Below are 19,909 nucleotides of genomic sequence, written 5' to 3'. Positions count from 1 at the left end.
TGTGCGTGTTGAACAACTTTAGGAGCGTATGGTTACTTTAAATTGTTTTGATCTGTTTTATTCATTCCACACATGTAAACAGACAAACACAGGAAGGCACCTACATATTCCTGACATAAATGCAAATAAATCTGACATCCACTTTGTTTATGATTACAATCTTTAGCAAACCTGTCTGGTCTCAACTCTAATCTTTGATTTACTGTGCATTATGTTGGGGGGCTGCTTTCTCAACCAGAAAATGTAGAATCTTCTTTGCTATTGGGGCAGAATTCTCCAGATTTAAACCCAATACGCCAAATGCCAGTTCCAAAACCCTTCTGATGTCAGAATGTATTTATGTGAAGTCACCTACTTTTAAGCATTAATGACATTTAGTGATTGATGTGATTCTATGGCCTTGATATTATTTTAATAAACTATAAAGGCAGAGATATTAGAGAATGTTCGAGAGAAATCTAAAATGAAATTTGTGCAGTGGTTAAAACCTGATTCACTCAGCTGTGTCCATAATCATCTGCCACTAGAGGGTGTAAAAACACTGTGCCCTTATGTGGGGGTGTGTGGGTCCAGTCTGCTGTCATCTGGATCAAATAAGGTCTCGGAATTGTATTTATAGAATTCTTAATGTCTAATTAATGTCTACTATATCTGGATGTGTTATGGTGCAGTCGCATAGTTACAAACCTAAAAAAAATATATAGGCATGATTATACTTTCAAATACCTGAGAAAACAACGTGCATAAAAAATGAGAGCAAAATTCAAGTATAACATGAAAAAGTGCAAACGTAATGCTTTTAAAACTAAGATCTTTAAAAAGAACAAAAACTGGATAATGTCACGTAAGTCAGTCACATATAAAATACAATGAACACATGAACAGTGCTGCAGTGAGATGAAGCCTTCATATCATTGTGCAGAATTTAAAGCTGAATGCTGTATAAAAAGCAAACCATCCTCTCTATCCTCACACCGCACTCTTCACATCGATGATGATGGAGTAACTGATCAGCTGAGTATTTTCCTTGCTGTCCTTTTCTACCATCTCCGGATTCTTCACCGCAGGAGAGCCGGGATCCTGCATCAGAGCCGACAGAGACTCCTGCCCCTGAATCTAAGAGAAGGAGGGAAGTCAGAGGACGAGCAGAGGTTATTTTTGGTTCCTGATTTGAATAAATGAGCAAAATCAGAGAAGCCAAGGTGAAGTTAAAGTGAAGATTTCTGAAGAGGCTGTGTACATTTAAATGATAACAAGATTTAATTGTACCTTATTTTGATACCTGCCAATTCTTGTGCTACAAAACAAAAGAAAAAAACTTGTATTAGTCATCAGAAAAGTCCTGTTTGGATGTATTGTTGGAAATCACCACTAGATGACGCTGTGGATCAATCTGACACAGTTCAAGTAGACATGTTGCAGGTGCAAATACATTATGTGACAGGAATATTGATGCAGGTGAGAGGGGACCCGAGTCCTCATCATTGATCTCTGATGTCAGAAGCAGCAGCTTTGTATGTTATGACCCTACTGACATCACCTCAATGAAGACCTGCTGTTTTCAAAAACGTGTCCCCCGTTAGTGGATGGGGGGGGGGGGTCCACATTAGTCCCAAAATAGCGTCTCTCTCAGGGAGTCATGTTTTCTTGTGTATTCTTGGTGAACGCTGTGCGACTGACCTTCCCGAATTAGCCTGACAGGAGAGGACCCTCCCACTGGAGCAAGGCATAATGGGACAGAGGGTCTGTCACCCAATGGAACCTTGACCAAATGTTCTGACCACAGAGGGAGGCCTATTGAAGTAGCTTCTGAACCACCAGCTTCACTCACAGGCTGATCTGATCCTCAGTAACATTCCTGAGAAAAGTTCTGATTTTGGCGTATGGCGAATGTGGAAATGTGGAAAAGTCTGCAGGCAGAAACCATAAAGCAGCTGGAGCATCGTGACAGATTTCCCACATCAGTTGTAAAAGACGTGTGTCTTGCTTTCCAGCAGCATTGGGATTAAGAGATGGATTTGTGGCTTTTCTTTTTCATTGATGAACGGCAGCTCGAGTTTCATTATACTAATGTGAACTTTTTGAACTTTTCACCTTAGTGTCAGCAATGTGGCATTGATGATAACAGGCCAACCAACAGCAGTCAAGTGCAGAAGTAACACTGCTAAAAGCCAAGCAGAAAACTGGAGACATACATTTGTTGTTCACACAGACAAAGGGAACATTTTCCACCTGTCTACAAGGAAGACTGAGGTGACACTGGTACCTGTCTGCTTCAGCCACATTGTTTCCTGTTTATGAATAACTGCACGATACTTGGGTTTTGGTGAGTTCAGTTAACGATCCCCACATCCTGTTTGTCTCATATACGACTTCAGCAGCGTTGCCCTCATTTACCTGAGGGCATTTACCTGCAGAGTCGCAACCTGTCACTTGCAGGGGGCAATTAACTCACCAGCACACCCAGAGAGTGACGACGAGGATGATGATGAGGGCAATGGCCGAAGAAACGCAGGTCATGGTCGCCAGCGCTGCAACACGCACACACAGATACATCACACAAAAGCCACAAATATCACACAAATCAAACAGATAATGTTGTATGATCATATCTTGAGAAAATCAGTCTGACTGCAAAATAAACACAACATGGCACTTACCAAACTGTTTGTCCTCACTCATGACCTCCACTTGAATCCTGACTGTGGCCATGTGGTGATAGAAGGACACACAGCACGTGTACAGGCCTTCATCCCGCTCCGTGAGCTCTGCCGGGAAGACCATAGCCAGCCCCTCCATGTGGACGAACGAGCCATCACTCCTGAAACACAAGTAACTTCTAAATCAATTTGCCCTCAGAGGAAAAGTTTGACATTTTGGGAAATATGCTTATTTGCTTTATTGCCAGGACGGACAGGTGCAGAGAAGATTGATACCACGCTCTTGTCTGGAAGTTTACTGCACCCGGCCAAGAACTAGCCCCGCACATAAATCCCCATAAAAACACAAGCCCTTTTTTACACTTTTGCTTCTTTTTTTTTAATACAGAAAAAACTGCTTGATATAACATGTTCATTTGTGAGCAGTTTTAAAGCTTCTTTTAAAGGGGAATGTTGTTATCTTTGGACAGAGCTAGATGGTTTTACTGTTTCCAGTATAAGCTACGCCAACCATCTCCTGGCTGTAGATCTTCTTATCTACACTCACACTCATCAATAAAGCAAATTAACATATTTTTGCAAAATGTCAATCTACTAATTGCAATTCATGTCAAAGCACTACAGCATTAGTGTTGTGGAAACAATCCAGTTTTACTGATCATTCTTAACTGAGTATCTGCTCCCTGAAATGGGTTAGGGATTAACATTGAATTTAGTGCAGTACAGTGTGTGCACAGGTGCTTCCCCATGATGACCATAATGATACTCCACCTCTTACAGCTGAGGTCATACTGTGGCACGTTGCCTTCCACTCGGAGCAGTATTTTCTGGTTGTGATCATTTTCCTGGAGCGCTAGTCTGTGTATGACGGGTTCACCATCATAGCGGCTCCGCAGAGGGCTCGTGTGGTTCAGGACTCTCACGGCGGAGATATCTGCAGAAAGGTCTGTTCAACCTCATATCTTTGATGCATTTATGTGAATTTCTACATTTGGAATGACTGTACTTTTGAACTCACAGAATTTGGGAATATGAACGGTCCTCTTTTCTGAGATCACATGTTTAGACTGGTACACACAGGTCAGGTCCTGCCCCTCATGAAGGGCCAGAGGAAACTGATAAATCAGCCTGGCTTTCTTAGAGCTTCCCTCATACTCTGAGTGCAGGGACGTTTGACCTTTGGCATTTTCAGGAAGAATCCAGGCAAGGTTTGTCCCGACAGCCTCTCCTCTGCATTCACACACCCCCAGCCAGAGGTGAGAGTTCTGCTGTCTGACCACAAACACACTCAGCAGAGGGGCTCCTGAAAGAAAATAAAGGGTGACAGGAAGAAGATGATCAGCTCTGCAAGGTTGTGTGTGTGTCACAAAAATAAATATTTCAAATAAACGAGTAACGTACTCTGCACAGGAATGTGTATTGTTCTTCTCTCTGATGCCTCCGAGCTCGGATGCTCCACCATGCAGGTCAAATTCTGACCAGCATACAGAGATGACATGAAGTGAATGGAGCTACGGGCTGAAACCGAACCATCAGCCTGGACTTCAGGCTCTGACAGGTTACCCATGATGCTCTTGTCACTGTTTCCAACATGCCAGGTTATAACTGCTGCAGAGGCAACACTGTCTGCAGTGCAGTCGACCTTCGTGAACTGTTCACCATCTTTCCACGTGGTGCTGGAGTTGATGGTGATGTTAGTTCGAGCTGCGAGGAATAGAGAAGTGAAACAAGAGGAAGTGAGGTGTTTCGTTGGAGAAGTAGATCAAATCTATGGTGTTTGCATGGCCAAATGTGTCTGCTACCAATCCAACGCTTGATTTGTTGAACCTACCACAAAGAGGCAGCGTTATGCTTCTGTTCTCTGGCTCCTCAAATGCCGGGTGATTTATCACACACTCTGCAGTGAGCTCTAAGGGCGAGCAGGCAGGGAGGAGAAAAACTCCCCTGACAGAGTGGCTTCCATTATGAGAAGTGAAATTGGACCAAGAGACTCCAGACACACCCTTTGGTAGAAGCCAGGATACATTGGCTGCAGGAACAGCATCAGCTGCTGAGCACTCAATCACCCGGTGTCCACCTTTAGTTCGCAAAACAACTCGTATCGTGGGAGGAACTGAGGAGAAACGAGGAGAGGAGGTGCCACATTAACATCACATATGATGCTGGGAATTCACCATGAAAAAATCACTCCCAGTTTTACCTACCAGGCTGAGTAACATGAGGATGAACTGTGATGTTGATCTGCAGTGTTGCTTTAAGATGATGGTAGGAGACGACACAGTCGTACAGGCCGGAAAGTTGAAGCTCCACAGGACCCTGAACTGTAAGGCTACTGTCAACCATCTCCAAACCTGTGGGCAAGGGCCCATCATCTCTGAAGAGACACACATTGATTCCAGATTCAGTTTAAATGTCACAGCAATTTCAAAATGATCAAAAATGTCAATTGAATAAATAATAATTTAAATGAGGAAATGTGTTTAAATCTGGTTCCTACTGTCTATCACTTGTGGTGTGATGCCACAAAATGTGTTACCACATCCTCCACAGGATATGTGATTTTTATGTACATGAGAAAAATGTTTTTCTAAACCAGTTGTCTCTGAAAAGCAAATTGTTGTTTTTAATATTGTTTGAGAAAAACTAAAACTATATCTGACGAGACTAGAAACAACTGCTATTCTGTCAAGTTTTATGATGACATGAGCACTTGCCCATGACCTTCCCTCTCATATGAAATATAGAAATTTAAAGTAAAACTTTGAAAAATGGGAACAAATGCAAAGAAAATTTTAATATGTTGCCATTTTTCAAATTCATCAAAAATAAGTCTCAATGAAAAAAGGAATTACTAAGATTAAAGATAATCCTGAGGAAATCATGGGATAATTTTCCATAACTAAAGCACCTTTAAACAGACTGTTTCTATTGTTTGTGTCTCCCACTTACTTTTTGCAGGTGATATTGTAACGCGGCACATTCCCTACGACCTTCAGGCCGATGACAACTTCCCTCTGTCCTTCCTGCAGCTTTAAATTTTCAGTGTGTTTGAAGTCTTCACTGTTGTTTATCATCTCTGAGTTCAACAACTGAACTCCAGTCAAATCTGTGGATCAAACAGGTTATCTGTGGTGACTTTCACCTAATGAGCTTTAGCAGAGTTTTTCCAGACACTGGCAGTACTTACAAAAAGAGGGCAGAGTTACAGCTCGTGACTGGACGTGTGTAAATTTGGGGTGGTCAAACACACAGGTGACGTTGCGGCCCTCATACACTGCTACAGGGAGGAAGACCGAGCTTCTTTGCATGTCTGAGTCTGTGCTGTTTTCTCTTTGCAGCTCTTCATCGTTGCTCAAAGCCAAGGAGATGTCAGTGTCGGGTCTCCCTCCAGAAGAAATGCATGAGACCACCCAGAACTCATTTCCTCCTCTCTGTACCATCTCTGCTTTAATGGTCACATTTGGCCTCGCTGCAGAGCAGGAAGAAAGGCGAGAAGAGGTTTTCTTTCACAGGCTCTAATGTTTTTTCCAGAGAATTAAAAAGTCAGATATCAAGTAAAGGCTCAAGGTGTTTTTGTTTAATAGGAAGCTTGGGCCGGATGAGCTGGATGTTAGCTAAACACAGACCATAAGGAGCTTCTGCTTGGTTTTGGGAGACTTAGACTTATCACCTGTCCCATCTGTTGGCTACGCTGCAGCTGAGAGCAGATGTCTGGCCCAGCTGCTGTCCAACCAAAGCTGAGAGAACCACATGCTTTAATAGAGGGACTCAGCAGAGATCAAATCTATTATCCAATACATAAAAGCTGCAGTGTCATGCTATAGCCAGCCTTCCCTAATGAGTAAGAGGAGTGAGCTAACAGCTCTTAATAGCTCGGGTGTTGGGGAAGGATTTGTACGATTAAAACACTTTGGCTTTGAAATTTCCATCTGTTAACACCTAACACCTAAAGTTATGTGTGGATTTTACCACAGCATTTGGAGAATTACCTAAGCTGCAGTTATTCAGTGGACTGTGAATGCATCATGGACAAATGAGCCTGGCTTATACTAATGAGATTGTAATCTTAAACCTGCTGTATGAACATCCATGTAGAGATTTGCATGATTTGCACAGCCTGAAGTGTAGCTGGATGCAAAGGCCTGTCAAAAACATATTGCGCCCACAGAAATAAACAGTAAAAGAGGTATATTTTTTAACTTGTACTGATTTGTACTGAATTGCTTCTGGCAGGGGACTTTCATAATGTAATCTCTCTTAGCATGGTGGTGTAAGAAGAGCATTCATGGGTAAAAGCCCAAATTGAAATGGTCACCTAGCCATTATGTCTATTGTGTAATGAGAATTTAGAGCCTACACGCAGGTTGTGACTTGGAACAGTTTTGTTTGAGTTTAAAACTTTGCATAGTTAATATGCAAAGTATTAACTATGCATAGTTAATACTTTATGACATGAAAGAACTTTGTTGTGAAATTTGTAAAATGTGACTGTGTGAGAACTTTTCTTGTCAAAAGAATGATTAGCGAATGAATCACCAAACAGCATCCTGCACTTTGGTAGGAAATTATATGATTGATTAGTTACAAGGTTACAGCTGCATTATGGTTTTCCATATGCTTAAAACCAGTAAAATGCATCCCCACATGAGTGCATTACATTGGTATTGTGATTTATGGTCTGTCACTGTGTTTTAGTGGAGCAGTGGGAAGTGATGGTAAACGTGAAAAATTTAGCGGGAGACAGTTACTGTTGAGTTTATGCTAAGTCATGATTACAAAACTCTGAATGCTGATGCAATACAATTCTGTTTATCACCTCCCTGCAACAAAAACAATAAGAGAGATGCAAAGTGCTGCTGAGTGCGAGCGTACTGTAGGTTTCCACCCTCACTGTGGTGAGTTTGGGGTTTGCGAGGGTTGGGTGTCGAACATCACAGGTCACGCTGTCCTCTTTCTGCAGGTGCGTGGGGAAGCGGAGGATGCTGCTCTGAGTGAACGTGCCGTTCGAGTGAGCAGTGTTGCTGATGCTCACAGTGTAGGGGTAATCTAAGGGAGCACGCCCAGAAACCACCCAGCTGATCTGAGGTGAGGGCCTGCCACCGACGGCAGAGCATGACACAGACTGGTAGTGAGTGCCGTTTATGGTCTCACCATTCACGAGGATCTGCACATCAGGCCGAGCTGTGAACGAATTGAAACGTAAACATGTCAGCCATGTGTCTGAGGTCAAAGATGAAAATGAATTAAAATGAGAATGATGCAAAATGAAGTTGTGACCATAGAGCCAGAAATTTACATCATAACCTCATCTGAACGAATGAAAGAATAAGACATTATTGGCTTGACTTACCTAGTACAGTGACAAAAGCGCTGTCAGAAAAATATCCCTCCTCTGATTCAAACTCACAGATGTACTCTCCCTCTGCGTCCTCACTGGACACTTTCATCTGAACCGTGAGGTTGGTGAGAGAATCCGGCTCCGAGAAGTCACCACGGTTAAAGGGTTGACCATTTGAAAATCCTGCCAGTCCCTTCGATTTTACTTTAGAGTTAATCTGACGTATCCACTTGGCACTTTGGATCTCACTGTCGCCCAGGTACCTGCAGCTCAGGTACACGACTTCTCCCAGGAATGCCGTGACGTTCTGTGTGATCTCTACAATCGGCTCCTCTCTCAGACCTGAGATGCAGAACAGCACAATGAGAGGTCATAAGTTCATCTGAGCCGTTTTTGAAATTGCAAACACAAGCAAATCAGTGATGTGTTGAGGGAGAAAATGTGATTGTTCTGGTTCCTGAGAGGACAGACGGCAGGCTGATTAATGTCTATTGTTGTGCCTTTGAAAGGGGTTTGTGCACATCCTATTATGTTTCCCTGGTTAAGTGAAATGGTGATGGATGAGGCAGACTAAACGGGTCAGTGGTCATGAGGTTGTCAGTTATTTTATCATGATTAGAACGTGCCAATAATCAATATACACTAGACTAAGAGTTTGAAGAAATGCTAACAGTGCTTTGAATGTGAAACTTTAATGTCAGCATGTCAACAAGGTCACAATGACAATGCTTATGTGCTGATGTTTAAGAGAGAACTATTATCACTATCTTAGTTTTGGGTGTTCATAATCTGATGTAAACTAATCAAATGCCATTTGTTTTGTATGTTTTTGGTCAAGGGATAATGGGGGATAATTATAAGGCTACAGAAAATAAAAAATAAGTTATTGCTGTTCTGCTTTTCAAGTCAGTAAATGTTCACTTATTTGAAACAGAAAATTAAATTTAACATGTAGAAACCCTATTATCCTCGAAAAAGTTAAAGACAGGAATAGACATTTGTGGCACATAATGCCACTTTAGCTGTGTCCTAATTCAGGGGCCATCTCCTTTGGAAGCTGCATTTGACCAGTTCTGTTACAGCAGCGCAACTAGCCTGTCCCTGATCCAATGGGCGGGTCCCTTTCTGGCCAAACTATCCCAAGATTCATTGCATGCCAATGATAAAACAGTTTTCGAGAAAGACATAATGGCATCAAACGATGAGACCAAAATGTCATGGGTGCACTTTTAAATGTAAGTATGTAGGCTTCAGATCCTCCTAAGACCAGACTCTCTCATTTCAGTTCTGCCGCGTCCACCTCGAACAAAGTGACCCATGAATTGGGACACAGCTTATATAAAGTCTGCCTTGTCCCCTCAGTGCATAATTAACAGAACAGTCCAAAAGTTGCGCCCTGATCCATATCCAGACTCCAGCAATCTCATCCGTCCACACCATTGAGAAATCAGCAACAATTAGAGGCCTCAAAGAAGAGGACATTTAATAGAAGCTGACAGGTTTTAGCACTTGCAGAAGGGACAGTGTGCAGACTCCAGTGCATACCAAGTACCCTTCACTCTGCTACCTCTGCTGACTTCATCAAAGTGCACTTGAGGACACAGTTTGCTCTATCAGCTGCTTGAAGCCAAGACCTTCTATTCAACTTTAGATGCACGATGAGTAAAATGGTGACAGCTTGCTGCAGCACTGCTTCGTGGATAACCATTAAACACAGAGCCAGCTGCTGCAGCCTAAAAAAGGCTGCGTGCATCAAACACAATTCAAGGCTGAAACACTGGTGGTTTTATTTTACATGACGGAAACAAGGTGGAGAGACTCCAAAACCTTAAAGGACACAGAGAGAGAGAGACAGAGAGAGAGACAGAGCGAGAGAGAGAGAGAGAAATAAATATGCTCTATCAGTTCAATTATGCCTAGTGGGTTCATACTTCATTTGCCCTTGCATGTTATTGCCAAAATAAATGTCAGCCAAGCATGGAAAATGCACACCTTAAGGATACAGGTAAAGTAATAACTATATAAAAAAAAAATCATGCATTCATGCTCTGCATCATATTTCCTGAGCCCCAGGTACTTTTTTCTCTCACCAATCACAGCACCAAGCACACACACAGCACACTTTCCTCTGCAGACAGGGGAAGTGGTAAACAAATAAAAGAGTTTTGACTTTGTAAAAAAAGCTTTTTTCACACTTTTAAACTTTCATCTCCAGTTGGAACTCAGATAGACTCAAGTCAAAACCAAACAGAAGGATCATCTAAATAAAAGGTATCCTGCTGTGGGTTGTCCCCTGACACAAAGAAAAAAATAAACATTTTAACGACGCATATATTAATTTTAAAAGGCTATAAACGAACTAATGAGGTTTTAGGTGACACTGCTGATCAATAATAATAAACGGACAGCCAGAGTAACAACACCAACATGCAATTAGTAATAAATTGCAAAAAAAAAGTTAGTTTTCTAAAATGCATCTGGCATGTGGCTTTATGGTCTGTGTGCATTTATAATTGGACTAATCACTCAGGAAAACCATGGCTGCACTGTTTAGTGGAAATGCCACAGGTTAAATAAGACCTTCAGGGCCAGTAAAATAAGCTCATAAACAGACGGACTGCAGCACTGCAGACTTACCCAGAATTTCCAAGCAGTGAGCAACATTCAGGACGAGACCCAAAATCAACAGCCCCGAGCATCCCATGATGGTGTCATCGAGTGAAATACACTGAGTGTATGTGACACAAAAAGGCATTTAAAGTGTGTGTTCTGTGGTTTTAGGTTATAGGTACACACCCTCCGCAGCTGACACTGATGTGCATGTGCCTTTGTGTGTACACATGCACGCACACACATGCACGCACACACAGGGCATCTGTATGTAAAACCACTTCTCCCTTTAGCTTTCTAAAAGAATAATTGTCCCTCTGTGCATTGGAGTCCCTGCAGATTTACATGTCTCTCAAGGTTTTCACTGCTCAGATGCCCACGGTCTGAGACGCCACGCAGGAAGTGTCTGTTCAGTTACTCAGTCACCTCATATAGAAGGGTGCCTTGGGAAGTGGTAAAGCCATGCAACATTTATGTCCTTGCACGGCCGTCAGAGACAACCTGACTTTCTGCTGCTCACGACCAGCAGTTTGGGAAATCACTCACCTCTGGGTATTGTGTTATTGTATAATGCTCCTCTAAATCACTTTGAGTGAACACTGTGGTTTTTTTTAGTCAGATGTATTTGCTGAACACAATTTGTCACCCTGCTAAGAAAAACAGCAAACAAAAATAAATGTGGATGTTTTTGTTGAAGGGCTCTGCGGTAAACAGCGGTTCATTGTGAATTTTAAATGTGAATCTTATTTCCTGTAGAAGTTGATCAAGCTTTAGTCTTGAGTCATCCACTCCACAGGAAGATGACAGTTAATGAAACTATCTATCTATCCATCTAGTATGAAACCGGCAACTGAAAAATATTTGTGAACAAAGTTTAATGTGTCGCACTCAATCAATGTTCAGGTGACAAACATCCATTCAAATCCTTAAATGCCTTTTCTTATCCATAAGTTACACCATATTTTTAGTGTCCGCTGTGATCAATGCACGAATGCGGCTCCAGAGGCGGTTATCAGTGGACATTTAGACTAAAAACATGGTGTAAATTACCTTGTTTGAGTGGAATTTAATCTCCATTTGAAAGTCCTTCAAAGACTTTTGAGTAATTGGTATCAGAGTGTTAATCGAGCCAAAGTATCATATCTTGGTCTCTTAAGTCTGATTTAGTTATTTGGTTTTGAATACAGACTGAATCAAAGATGAAGGGAAAGCAAATTCGGACTTTTCAAATCTATATTTCCAAATCAGCTTCTGCGCCACAGATCGATGACAGAGCTTTTGTGGGGATGATCTAAGACAGACTAAAGCTCTGATTACTCCCAGTCTTGCTCCTCAACTTGATTCTTACCACGAATGATCATATCTCCGGAAGGTAAAACACAGTTCAGAACATCAGCGAAATTACATGCAACATTTGATTTTGGGGGGGGGGGGCAATCACTTGACGCAGAGTTGTGTCTATCTCTTAAAACCTGGTGTAATCACACGAACATGGAGCTGGAGGTAATTTGGACCTGCTAATCAAATTACCTGAAGTGGTTACTCCATGAAGGTGGGCGGAGGTGGAGGGGAATTTGGAATAGAAGTCTGGAACAACTCAGTCTTTTCCGGGTGTGCCCTACTGTCTGCGAGCTAATGCATTTTACTGATGACGAACTGTTAACATCTTACAGACAAGGTATGGATAGATTTTACAGATGTATAAACGGCGTCCCGTTCACCGTGCTGTCGTTCGAGCCATCACTTCCTCTATGGCCTTGTTGAAATACAGCTGGAAAAAGGTGGCTGGTGATCAGCCAGTAATAATGTGTGTGCAGTAAAACACCAGCGAACCTGCCCGTGAAGGGTTGCGTGTTAACCTACTTAACTCTGTTGGACCTTATCATCACTTTCTCCAGGAGGGAAAATCACAGATCATCTGCAGCACCATCTCTTCCTGCTGTTATTCATTCACAGCTGAATTATCATGAAGCCCCCAGCCCTCCCACACACACACACACACACACAGACACACACACTCCACTCTGTCACACACACTTGATTGATACGCCACTATCAGTCTGAGTCAGAAGAAATATCAGTACCATGCGCTTCTCTCTGGGCTAAATAAATCTTCAAGTACAATCTAATACCATTCACTTTTGTAAGGACGTGTGTGGTCTGCACTCGCAGAGAGAAAACACAAAAAGTTTGGTTGGCGAGGCAGACAGTCAGGTATTGTTTTTAAATAATTTGTCTTGTTTTGGCTCCTTTGCTACACGGTGTCGGAACGGCCTCCTTAAGAAGCCATCGTCTGTCATAAAAGTTAACACTTTCCGTCTCAGCCTGGATTTGGTTATCAAGTTTTATGCAGTGTCAAAAGCAGACAGACTGTTGGCTTATATGGCTTAGTGGTTTCGTTAGTGCTGCATTTGATTCACATCAAAGGTCAGAAATTTCCAAGATAAAAGAATTCCAAGTTTCAAGCTCATGATCCCAAATGCAAATCATCATGGGAGAAACTCGTCTTATTATGACAGCACATGAGTATTTGTAGCATCAGCAAAGCTAAATTGGATGCATCAACTTAACAGCAGGAGTTAAGACGTTCTCGAGTTGAGAGTTGTCTTGAATGTGGATGCAGAAATGTCACAAACAAAACAAAAGGTATAAAAAAACGAGTTTTTACAGGGTTCTTTCCTTTGGACCGAGACAGTTTATAGCCATTCCCTTGTTTCCAGTCGTTCCCAGTCTTTAGCTGTCTTTGGCTGTGTTGCAATTCAGGGGTGTAGATCATGTCCTCGATAGGAGGCGGCCTCCGTAGGCTGCGTAGACTGTGAAAGGCAGAACTGGAATCAGTTTTGGTCCACGTTGGATGGCCTATTTGTGACACTGGCTTGTCCCAGTTTTACCATTGCATTTATAGCTACTTTGAGTGGCTTGTTAACTTTATCATGCAATAAATCCTGGGATAGATTTGGCCTGAGAAGGATCCACCTGTTGGATCCTTCGAAATGGGACAGCATAGACGCTCCCATGTGAATTCAAATGCAGCCTCCAGTGGATGCAGCCCCTGAACTGAGAAGCAACTTTTATGCTAAGCTAATACGATTAGCAGTTCTACAAGGTTTAGCATAGCTACTCTTTTCTGATTTCTAACATATTGTATTTGCTGGCCATAGCTTCTTATGCAAAGCCCAATTCATGCTTCTGTGTCAAAGCTACGTTGTAGCCTACTAAACCTAAAAGCACTCTGTAATGTGAACAAAAGTATATTTCAAACTATACTTTTAAAACTTAAATTGGCAGTCAAAACCGTGAGGTAAAAAGTCTTTCAGTACAGTATTGAGTATATAAAAATTGAACTTTGATTGATTAATACTTTCTGTGAACAAAAAAGTCCTGTGGGGCACAAACCAGTGCTGCAGGGGTGCTGACCACAGAAAAGCAGCTTCAAACAGTAAACCCCTTTAATGCAGAATAAGAGCAAATATGTCTAATTTCTATAATCCATGCAAATCAACCTAAATTCATTCACAATTCTCTGTTACCTTACTTTTATGGGGCATACAGTGGCTACTTATACATCTTATCAGCTCCTGTAAAACATAATGCCTCATAATAATATACATCCATAATGAATGATAATTGTTTATGAGCTTATGTCTGATAAGTCACATTACTTTTCATGCTTTTAAAATCCATTACTTAGCAATGTGACATCAGCCAGAAATGGAAGCTTGAATTTTCCCTCAGATCATGTGAATCCTGCTGAGTAATAGTTTTCTATGATCACATAGTTGTGTGTTGGTATAATGTGGTGACTCGTACTAAAATACTAAAAACAGTTTCACAACCGACAGAAAAAAGATCTGAAAGGACACAGAACGTACACGTGGCTGCACCTCTTGTGATTCAGCTCAGAACTGAAACTACTGCAAGTGCAAAAAGGTTGAGTAAGTAAAAACTGAATACACACTTCTTTTCCTCTATACAAAAGATGATTAAGATAACACAAACAACTTCTGCTACAGTTTTATCAATGAGACGTTAACATCTCTGATCAATCTTTTCTTGCAACTAGATGTGTCTTATCGGTTGACGAGGCCAGTAAGCTGAGTGCTTAATGGTTATTTAATTGGAGGAAATTACTCAAACAGTGATGTGGCAGACCTGAAGATGATGCATATGATGTTCAGGCCATTTATGTACTTCAGCAGCTGAGAGTACTTGTGAGTGCTTAATGGTTATTTAGTTGATGGAAGAGAACAGTGGAGAGGCAGATTTGGTCATAAGAGGAAGTAGAAGATTGAGCATGTGGGCCGGTTTGTGTAAATGTATTCTGCTTTGAAAGATGTTTCTTTCCGTTCCTTTGTTTTCTCAGACAAACATCAGAGGGGGAACCACGGTGTCCACGGCAAAACTTCCGTGGCTTATGCGTGGATGGGAGGATTAGTTGCTGCTGGCAGAGCATAAAATGAGAATGTAAGAGAAATTGACAGCAGATGGTTCTGGTTCTTGCACCGGTTGTTTTGGACAAGCTGAGCATGGCTGGGTTTGTGCACCCCTCCAGACCTGGCACTCGTCCTGGCTTCCTCCACCACAGGACTCTTCATGCAGCAGTCTGTGCTAACGCAACCTGTACATCTCTAAACAGGGGAGGAGGCGAGTTCTTGAGGCTCATCTAAGGAAGTGATGCCATCTACAGTATACCCAGAAAAAAAAAGGTCTCTATCAGGACTAAAATCAAGAACTTGTACCTGAGGTTAGGGGTCATTTTTCTCTCACACAATAAATAAAAGGAGAACATTTGAATCGTGTGTACTCATATTGTTGCAGAACCAAGAGGTCACACTTGACCTTCAAAAAGATGGATCATTGGTTGCTTTGCACTTTAATTTGACTTTTTAGGCCTTTTTTGATGAAACTCAACAGCACCATGAGGACAATATGAGACACACTGTCTGGAATGAGGAAAGCAGGAGGACCCAAATGCAGCAGCCAGAGAAAAATAAATAAAAAACATGTTTAATACCAGCACTTATCAATATAAATTAACTGAAGTTCAAAGCATGAAAAACACTAAGGAACATGATATGGCTGGAACACATGACTGAAATAGACAAGGAACCAGACGATCAAGAGGACATCGGAAACAAGATCAACTGACAAAGGGAAGCACATGGACTTACGTACACAAGGGAGGCAGGATGATTGAACACAGGTGAAACACATTAGGAACAGGGGCAGACACAAAGAGCATCATTTCAAAAATAAAACAGGAAAAGGGGAACACAGTGAATAAAAACAACCAAACACAAACAAATCCAAAAACAAGGAAAACCAAGGTAAATATCCATAAACAGAAAATCAGGGCCAGAAAACAGTCTCAGTAGTTAAGACGAGGTGACTATTACTGTTCAAGAAAGATCATTTACAAAAAGGTGCATATTCTGATTCACCTGACAACAAAGCTACTTTCTTCGACACTTTATACAATGTAGTTTTAAATAAAAAATGTATTTTCTGTAAAATTTGTTTCATATGTCAAAATTGCTTGCACTCTACTGTGCAAGATGAAATATTGCTTATTGCTGTTCGGAGATGTCTACTGTAGGAGGTACTAAATGAGTAAAAGATGTTGCTTTCATCGACAGCAAGCTCTTAATTAAAGCCGTGTGGGATAATGAGAGTTCACCTCCTCTCAAGCATGCACTGCACTAAACTCAGCTGACACAACAGAAAAATTCACATGCAACCTTAGACCCGGGGGACAAATTACTCTGGCACCCGCCAGGCAGGGACTGTGCAGGAAGGCAGGCAGAGAATCAATACAGTTTTATAGACCTGAATCACGCCTAAATGTACCTTCATCGCTCTGCTACTCTCCTTCATCCTTGTCTTCAGGCGGTTCAGGAGAGACGACAGGCGAGACACACACACACATGCTGTGATGGAGATGATTATGTTTTCCGTCTCCATTAGCTGATGTCAAGTCTCTATTTTGATGGTTGGATCTGGTATTATAGCTTACACAAGTGCATTACACATTCCTCTGTGGAGTTTCTGGTTACAAATGTAAAAGCTTGATGCGAAGTTTGTGCAACAGGGTTGTGAGTTGAACAGAATTCATGGCTGCCACCTATGGGCAGAAATGATAACTGGTAAGAGTTTTGCTGCAACTAACACTAATGTGATTAGTCTCAACATACATGTCTACAAAACATGCAAAACATCCCAGATGAAGAAACTTTATTTGTACTGTACTTACTTTTAGCATTAAGGCTGTTTAAACAAAATATAAGCAACAAATAAATGATGATGCATTATATTGCATTAAGTTTCAAAAGTAGCAAAGCAGTTACAATTAGCACCATACCCTCTAGATGCAACATGAAGTGATAAAGACATTAACGCTTCTATAGTTACAGTTTAATTAGATATTATACGCTATTCTAATTTTTTCATAAAAAAATATTATATTTTTGTTAATGCTAATACTTAATACTTCTACTTCAAACTGAGTATTTCTACACTTTCGTATCGGTTATTTGTTTTAAAATATGACTAGTTTTTCCATCCACTCTGCCTCAAGGTTTTGGATGTGTTGTGTGCATTCTGCCACCCCATTAACTGAAGCACTTGACCTCTATCTTGATGCATTATGAGGCTACTACATAATTACCTGATTGAATACAGTATACAGGTGTACATGACCAATATAGAGCTTAGTGAGTGTATGTCAGGGAGGTACAGGATTGCAGTGAATTTTGAAGTCAAGCACCACGAGAACATTCAAAGGCTCAAGGAAGTAAGAGTCATTCATAGTTGTGTAACCAATCAACTGATTGTTTGAGTACTTCTTGGAAAATCTGACGCTGTGAGTTCAATTCTTATGTAGCTAAATCAAATTCTGATGTCCAATGCATTAAAACACATTAGCATAGAACCTACCAGCAGTATTTCTGCTATAACATGGATATGGTGGTGCTTATGTGTGACCTAACCTTAATAATTATGAGCTGCTGTTGTTCCCTCAGCGTAGCCTGTTGAAATCCTGCTCTGCAGTCGGACAATCTGCCTTAGCCTGGAGATTCAAGATTCAAAGATTCAAAGATTTTTATTGTCAGTGTGAAATAATGTCAGTGAGTCACAAAGTCCCTTCTCCAACCTGCGGGGGCAGTGGTTAGTGTGAAGCTTAGGTCCCCTCTTAACTTAATTTCATCAGAAGGTTTTTAGATATAATCATATCCATCCAGCCAGAAAGAAGAGTGGACCTACAAAACATCCCCTCAAGGGTCCACTGTTGGCAAGTGTGTGATGGTGGCAAGGACCATTGTTTGATAGGTACACAAGCACACACACAGGGAGGATGGGGGCCCTCAGAAATCCCTGTGGCGCCTCTTGTGTATGCAATGACCGCTCAACCGGTGCATTCCTGCAGCAAATTGTACTCTAGGTCTTCCCATGTTAACACAAGTTTCAACACAATCGAAAGGGGCATTCCCACAGATTTGGAATCTAAAATAAGAAAGTTATCAATAAACACTGTATCAGGAGGGGTCCGCCATGTCCCAGAGTGACTGCTCTCTCTGCCTCTGCCAGTGGCACACAGCCTGACCTTCATCGCACCTATGCTGACTCAGCACTTTCTTCCTAATGTTAAGTGATTATGCTGCTGGTGATGCTCAGTGGGTGTGAGGGGCATTTGTCAAAGCTCAGTCCATCATCCTCTTAACCACATTTTTAAAGGCCTGCAGTCTGAGGCCATAAATTCAAAACAGTTTGAAAATACTGATCAGAGTCTTAATGATTCCTTCAACAGCTTCACGATGAGCAGTAAATTTTGGTCATATATGTTTATTGTAAAAGATAATCATTTTAGCCTTGGATTCATATATTTTTATTGAAAAGAAATTTGTATTTTATACTGTCTAACTATAAATATAAAGTTCATGGGTAGAATTTCTATTCACATAAAGAAATTATAGCCATTCCTTTATAAAATGTCTTTATTTGAATTTTTGTCCTCAGTTATACGGTCTAAACTATTACACTTCAGTTCACCTCAGGTGACCTCCTGTTTTTACTCATAATTGGATTTTGATGGTGTCAGGATGAGAGGGTAATTTTGAGGCCAAAACCTCACACGCAAACTGAATATGTAATAAAGGGCATAAGGTTAATGCGTTAGGCTGAGAATTCAGTGACTCAGACTGAGGCTCATCTGATCTGTATGAAGGAAAATGAAATCATCAATAGCCAAGGTTTCACATTTTTTTACTGAGTGGTAGCACTGACTTTTTAGCTTCTTCATAGTATTAGTAGTAATAATAATATTTCAAAAACTACTGAATAGATCAGAATTCATGATCCCTAGATGATGAATGTTACTAATTATCCTCTTCTCCCACCATAATTACATTTGCTACAGAGATCATGTTCCCTTCAGGGTAATTCATTTTTCTTTTCATCAATTGCAAGTATGAGGTTTATGTTTTGTATTTGTCCACTACTTTCCTTCATGAACAAATATAAAACTTGCATCAGACTTGGCTACAGGGTTTGTTGAAATGATAGAAAATACACAATACCACCAGTTTTATAATCTGACAACAAAGTGAAGAGGATCACTTGCAAACGGTGACCCTAAAGAGGATCGTCACAGAGTTTCAGCTCATTGTTTAATCTTTCCTGCCCACAAGTTTACTTTATCGCCCTCTGTTGTTTTTGCCACAACATACAAACATTTTGCATGGTTAAAACTCTAAAAACCCACTGCACGCTACCTGCTCCACACCAAACGGTACATACACACATCAAAAAGCTAGAGAACACATTGGTGCATTTTGTAGCCTAACTTCCAGATATTACTTTCTGGGGGTGGTAAGCACCTCCTGAAGGACTGAATATTTGCTAACTGCTGGATGTGTAAATAAATGTCCATTATAACTAACTTTGCTCTGTCAGCGCTTTGTTTGTTTTAAAGATAATTTACATACATACTGTATATGCAATGGCTTGTATTAACCTTTACGAGACAGTAGAGGAGAGTATAAAGGTTACTTGTTTGTTTTTAAAAGTTGACCGACACCAACTGTAAGATAATGTATAAACCCAGAGACACACTTTCTGCATAAAGCTGCAACTCCTTCGCCAACTGAAACAGCCTGGGCAGACTGCAGTGACCTTGGTCCCTGATGGTTTGGTCAAGATGCATTCCTTTTATTATAACACGTGTCTCTCTCCCTCTATATAATTACTGAGTCTCTCTCCTGGCCAACAGCTGCTTGATGACGTCTTGGATTTTGGAAGAGAAACA

The 19,909-nt window shown here is 41.1% G+C and overlaps 1 protein-coding gene and 1 long non-coding RNA gene across 2 annotated transcripts; one reads left to right on the top strand and one right to left on the bottom strand.

The window, feature by feature from the left end:
* Positions 1-32: 32 nt before the first annotated feature.
* Positions 33-10,791, bottom strand: LOC109630049 (uncharacterized). Its single transcript, XM_020088058.2, has 14 exons — positions 10,636-10,791; positions 8,011-8,340; positions 7,533-7,841; positions 5,848-6,129; positions 5,610-5,766; positions 4,865-5,034; positions 4,492-4,773; positions 4,062-4,364; positions 3,679-3,963; positions 3,432-3,594; positions 2,661-2,821; positions 2,456-2,531; positions 1,270-1,297; positions 33-1,116 (listed from the first exon to the last, which is right to left on the bottom strand). Exons 1-14 carry the CDS (start codon positions 10,751-10,753, stop codon positions 970-972), a joined length of 2,811 nt encoding a protein of 936 aa, XP_019943617.2. The 5' UTR covers positions 10,754-10,791; the 3' UTR covers positions 33-969.
* Positions 10,792-12,653: 1,862 nt separating this feature from the next.
* Positions 12,654-15,402, top strand: LOC138412081 (uncharacterized). Its single transcript, XR_011244588.1, has 3 exons — positions 12,654-13,254; positions 14,451-14,543; positions 14,972-15,402. It is a non-coding gene; the product is annotated as an uncharacterized lncRNA (long non-coding RNA).
* Positions 15,403-19,909: the final 4,507 nt, after the last annotated feature.

This window comes from Paralichthys olivaceus, chromosome 11 (genome assembly GCF_024713975.1).
Source record: "Paralichthys olivaceus isolate ysfri-2021 chromosome 11, ASM2471397v2, whole genome shotgun sequence".
In the NCBI taxonomy this organism is placed as follows: domain Eukaryota; kingdom Metazoa; phylum Chordata; class Actinopteri; order Pleuronectiformes; family Paralichthyidae; genus Paralichthys; species Paralichthys olivaceus.
Note: the sequence above shows the minus strand (reverse complement) of the source record. Positions and strands in the feature narration are given on the sequence as shown.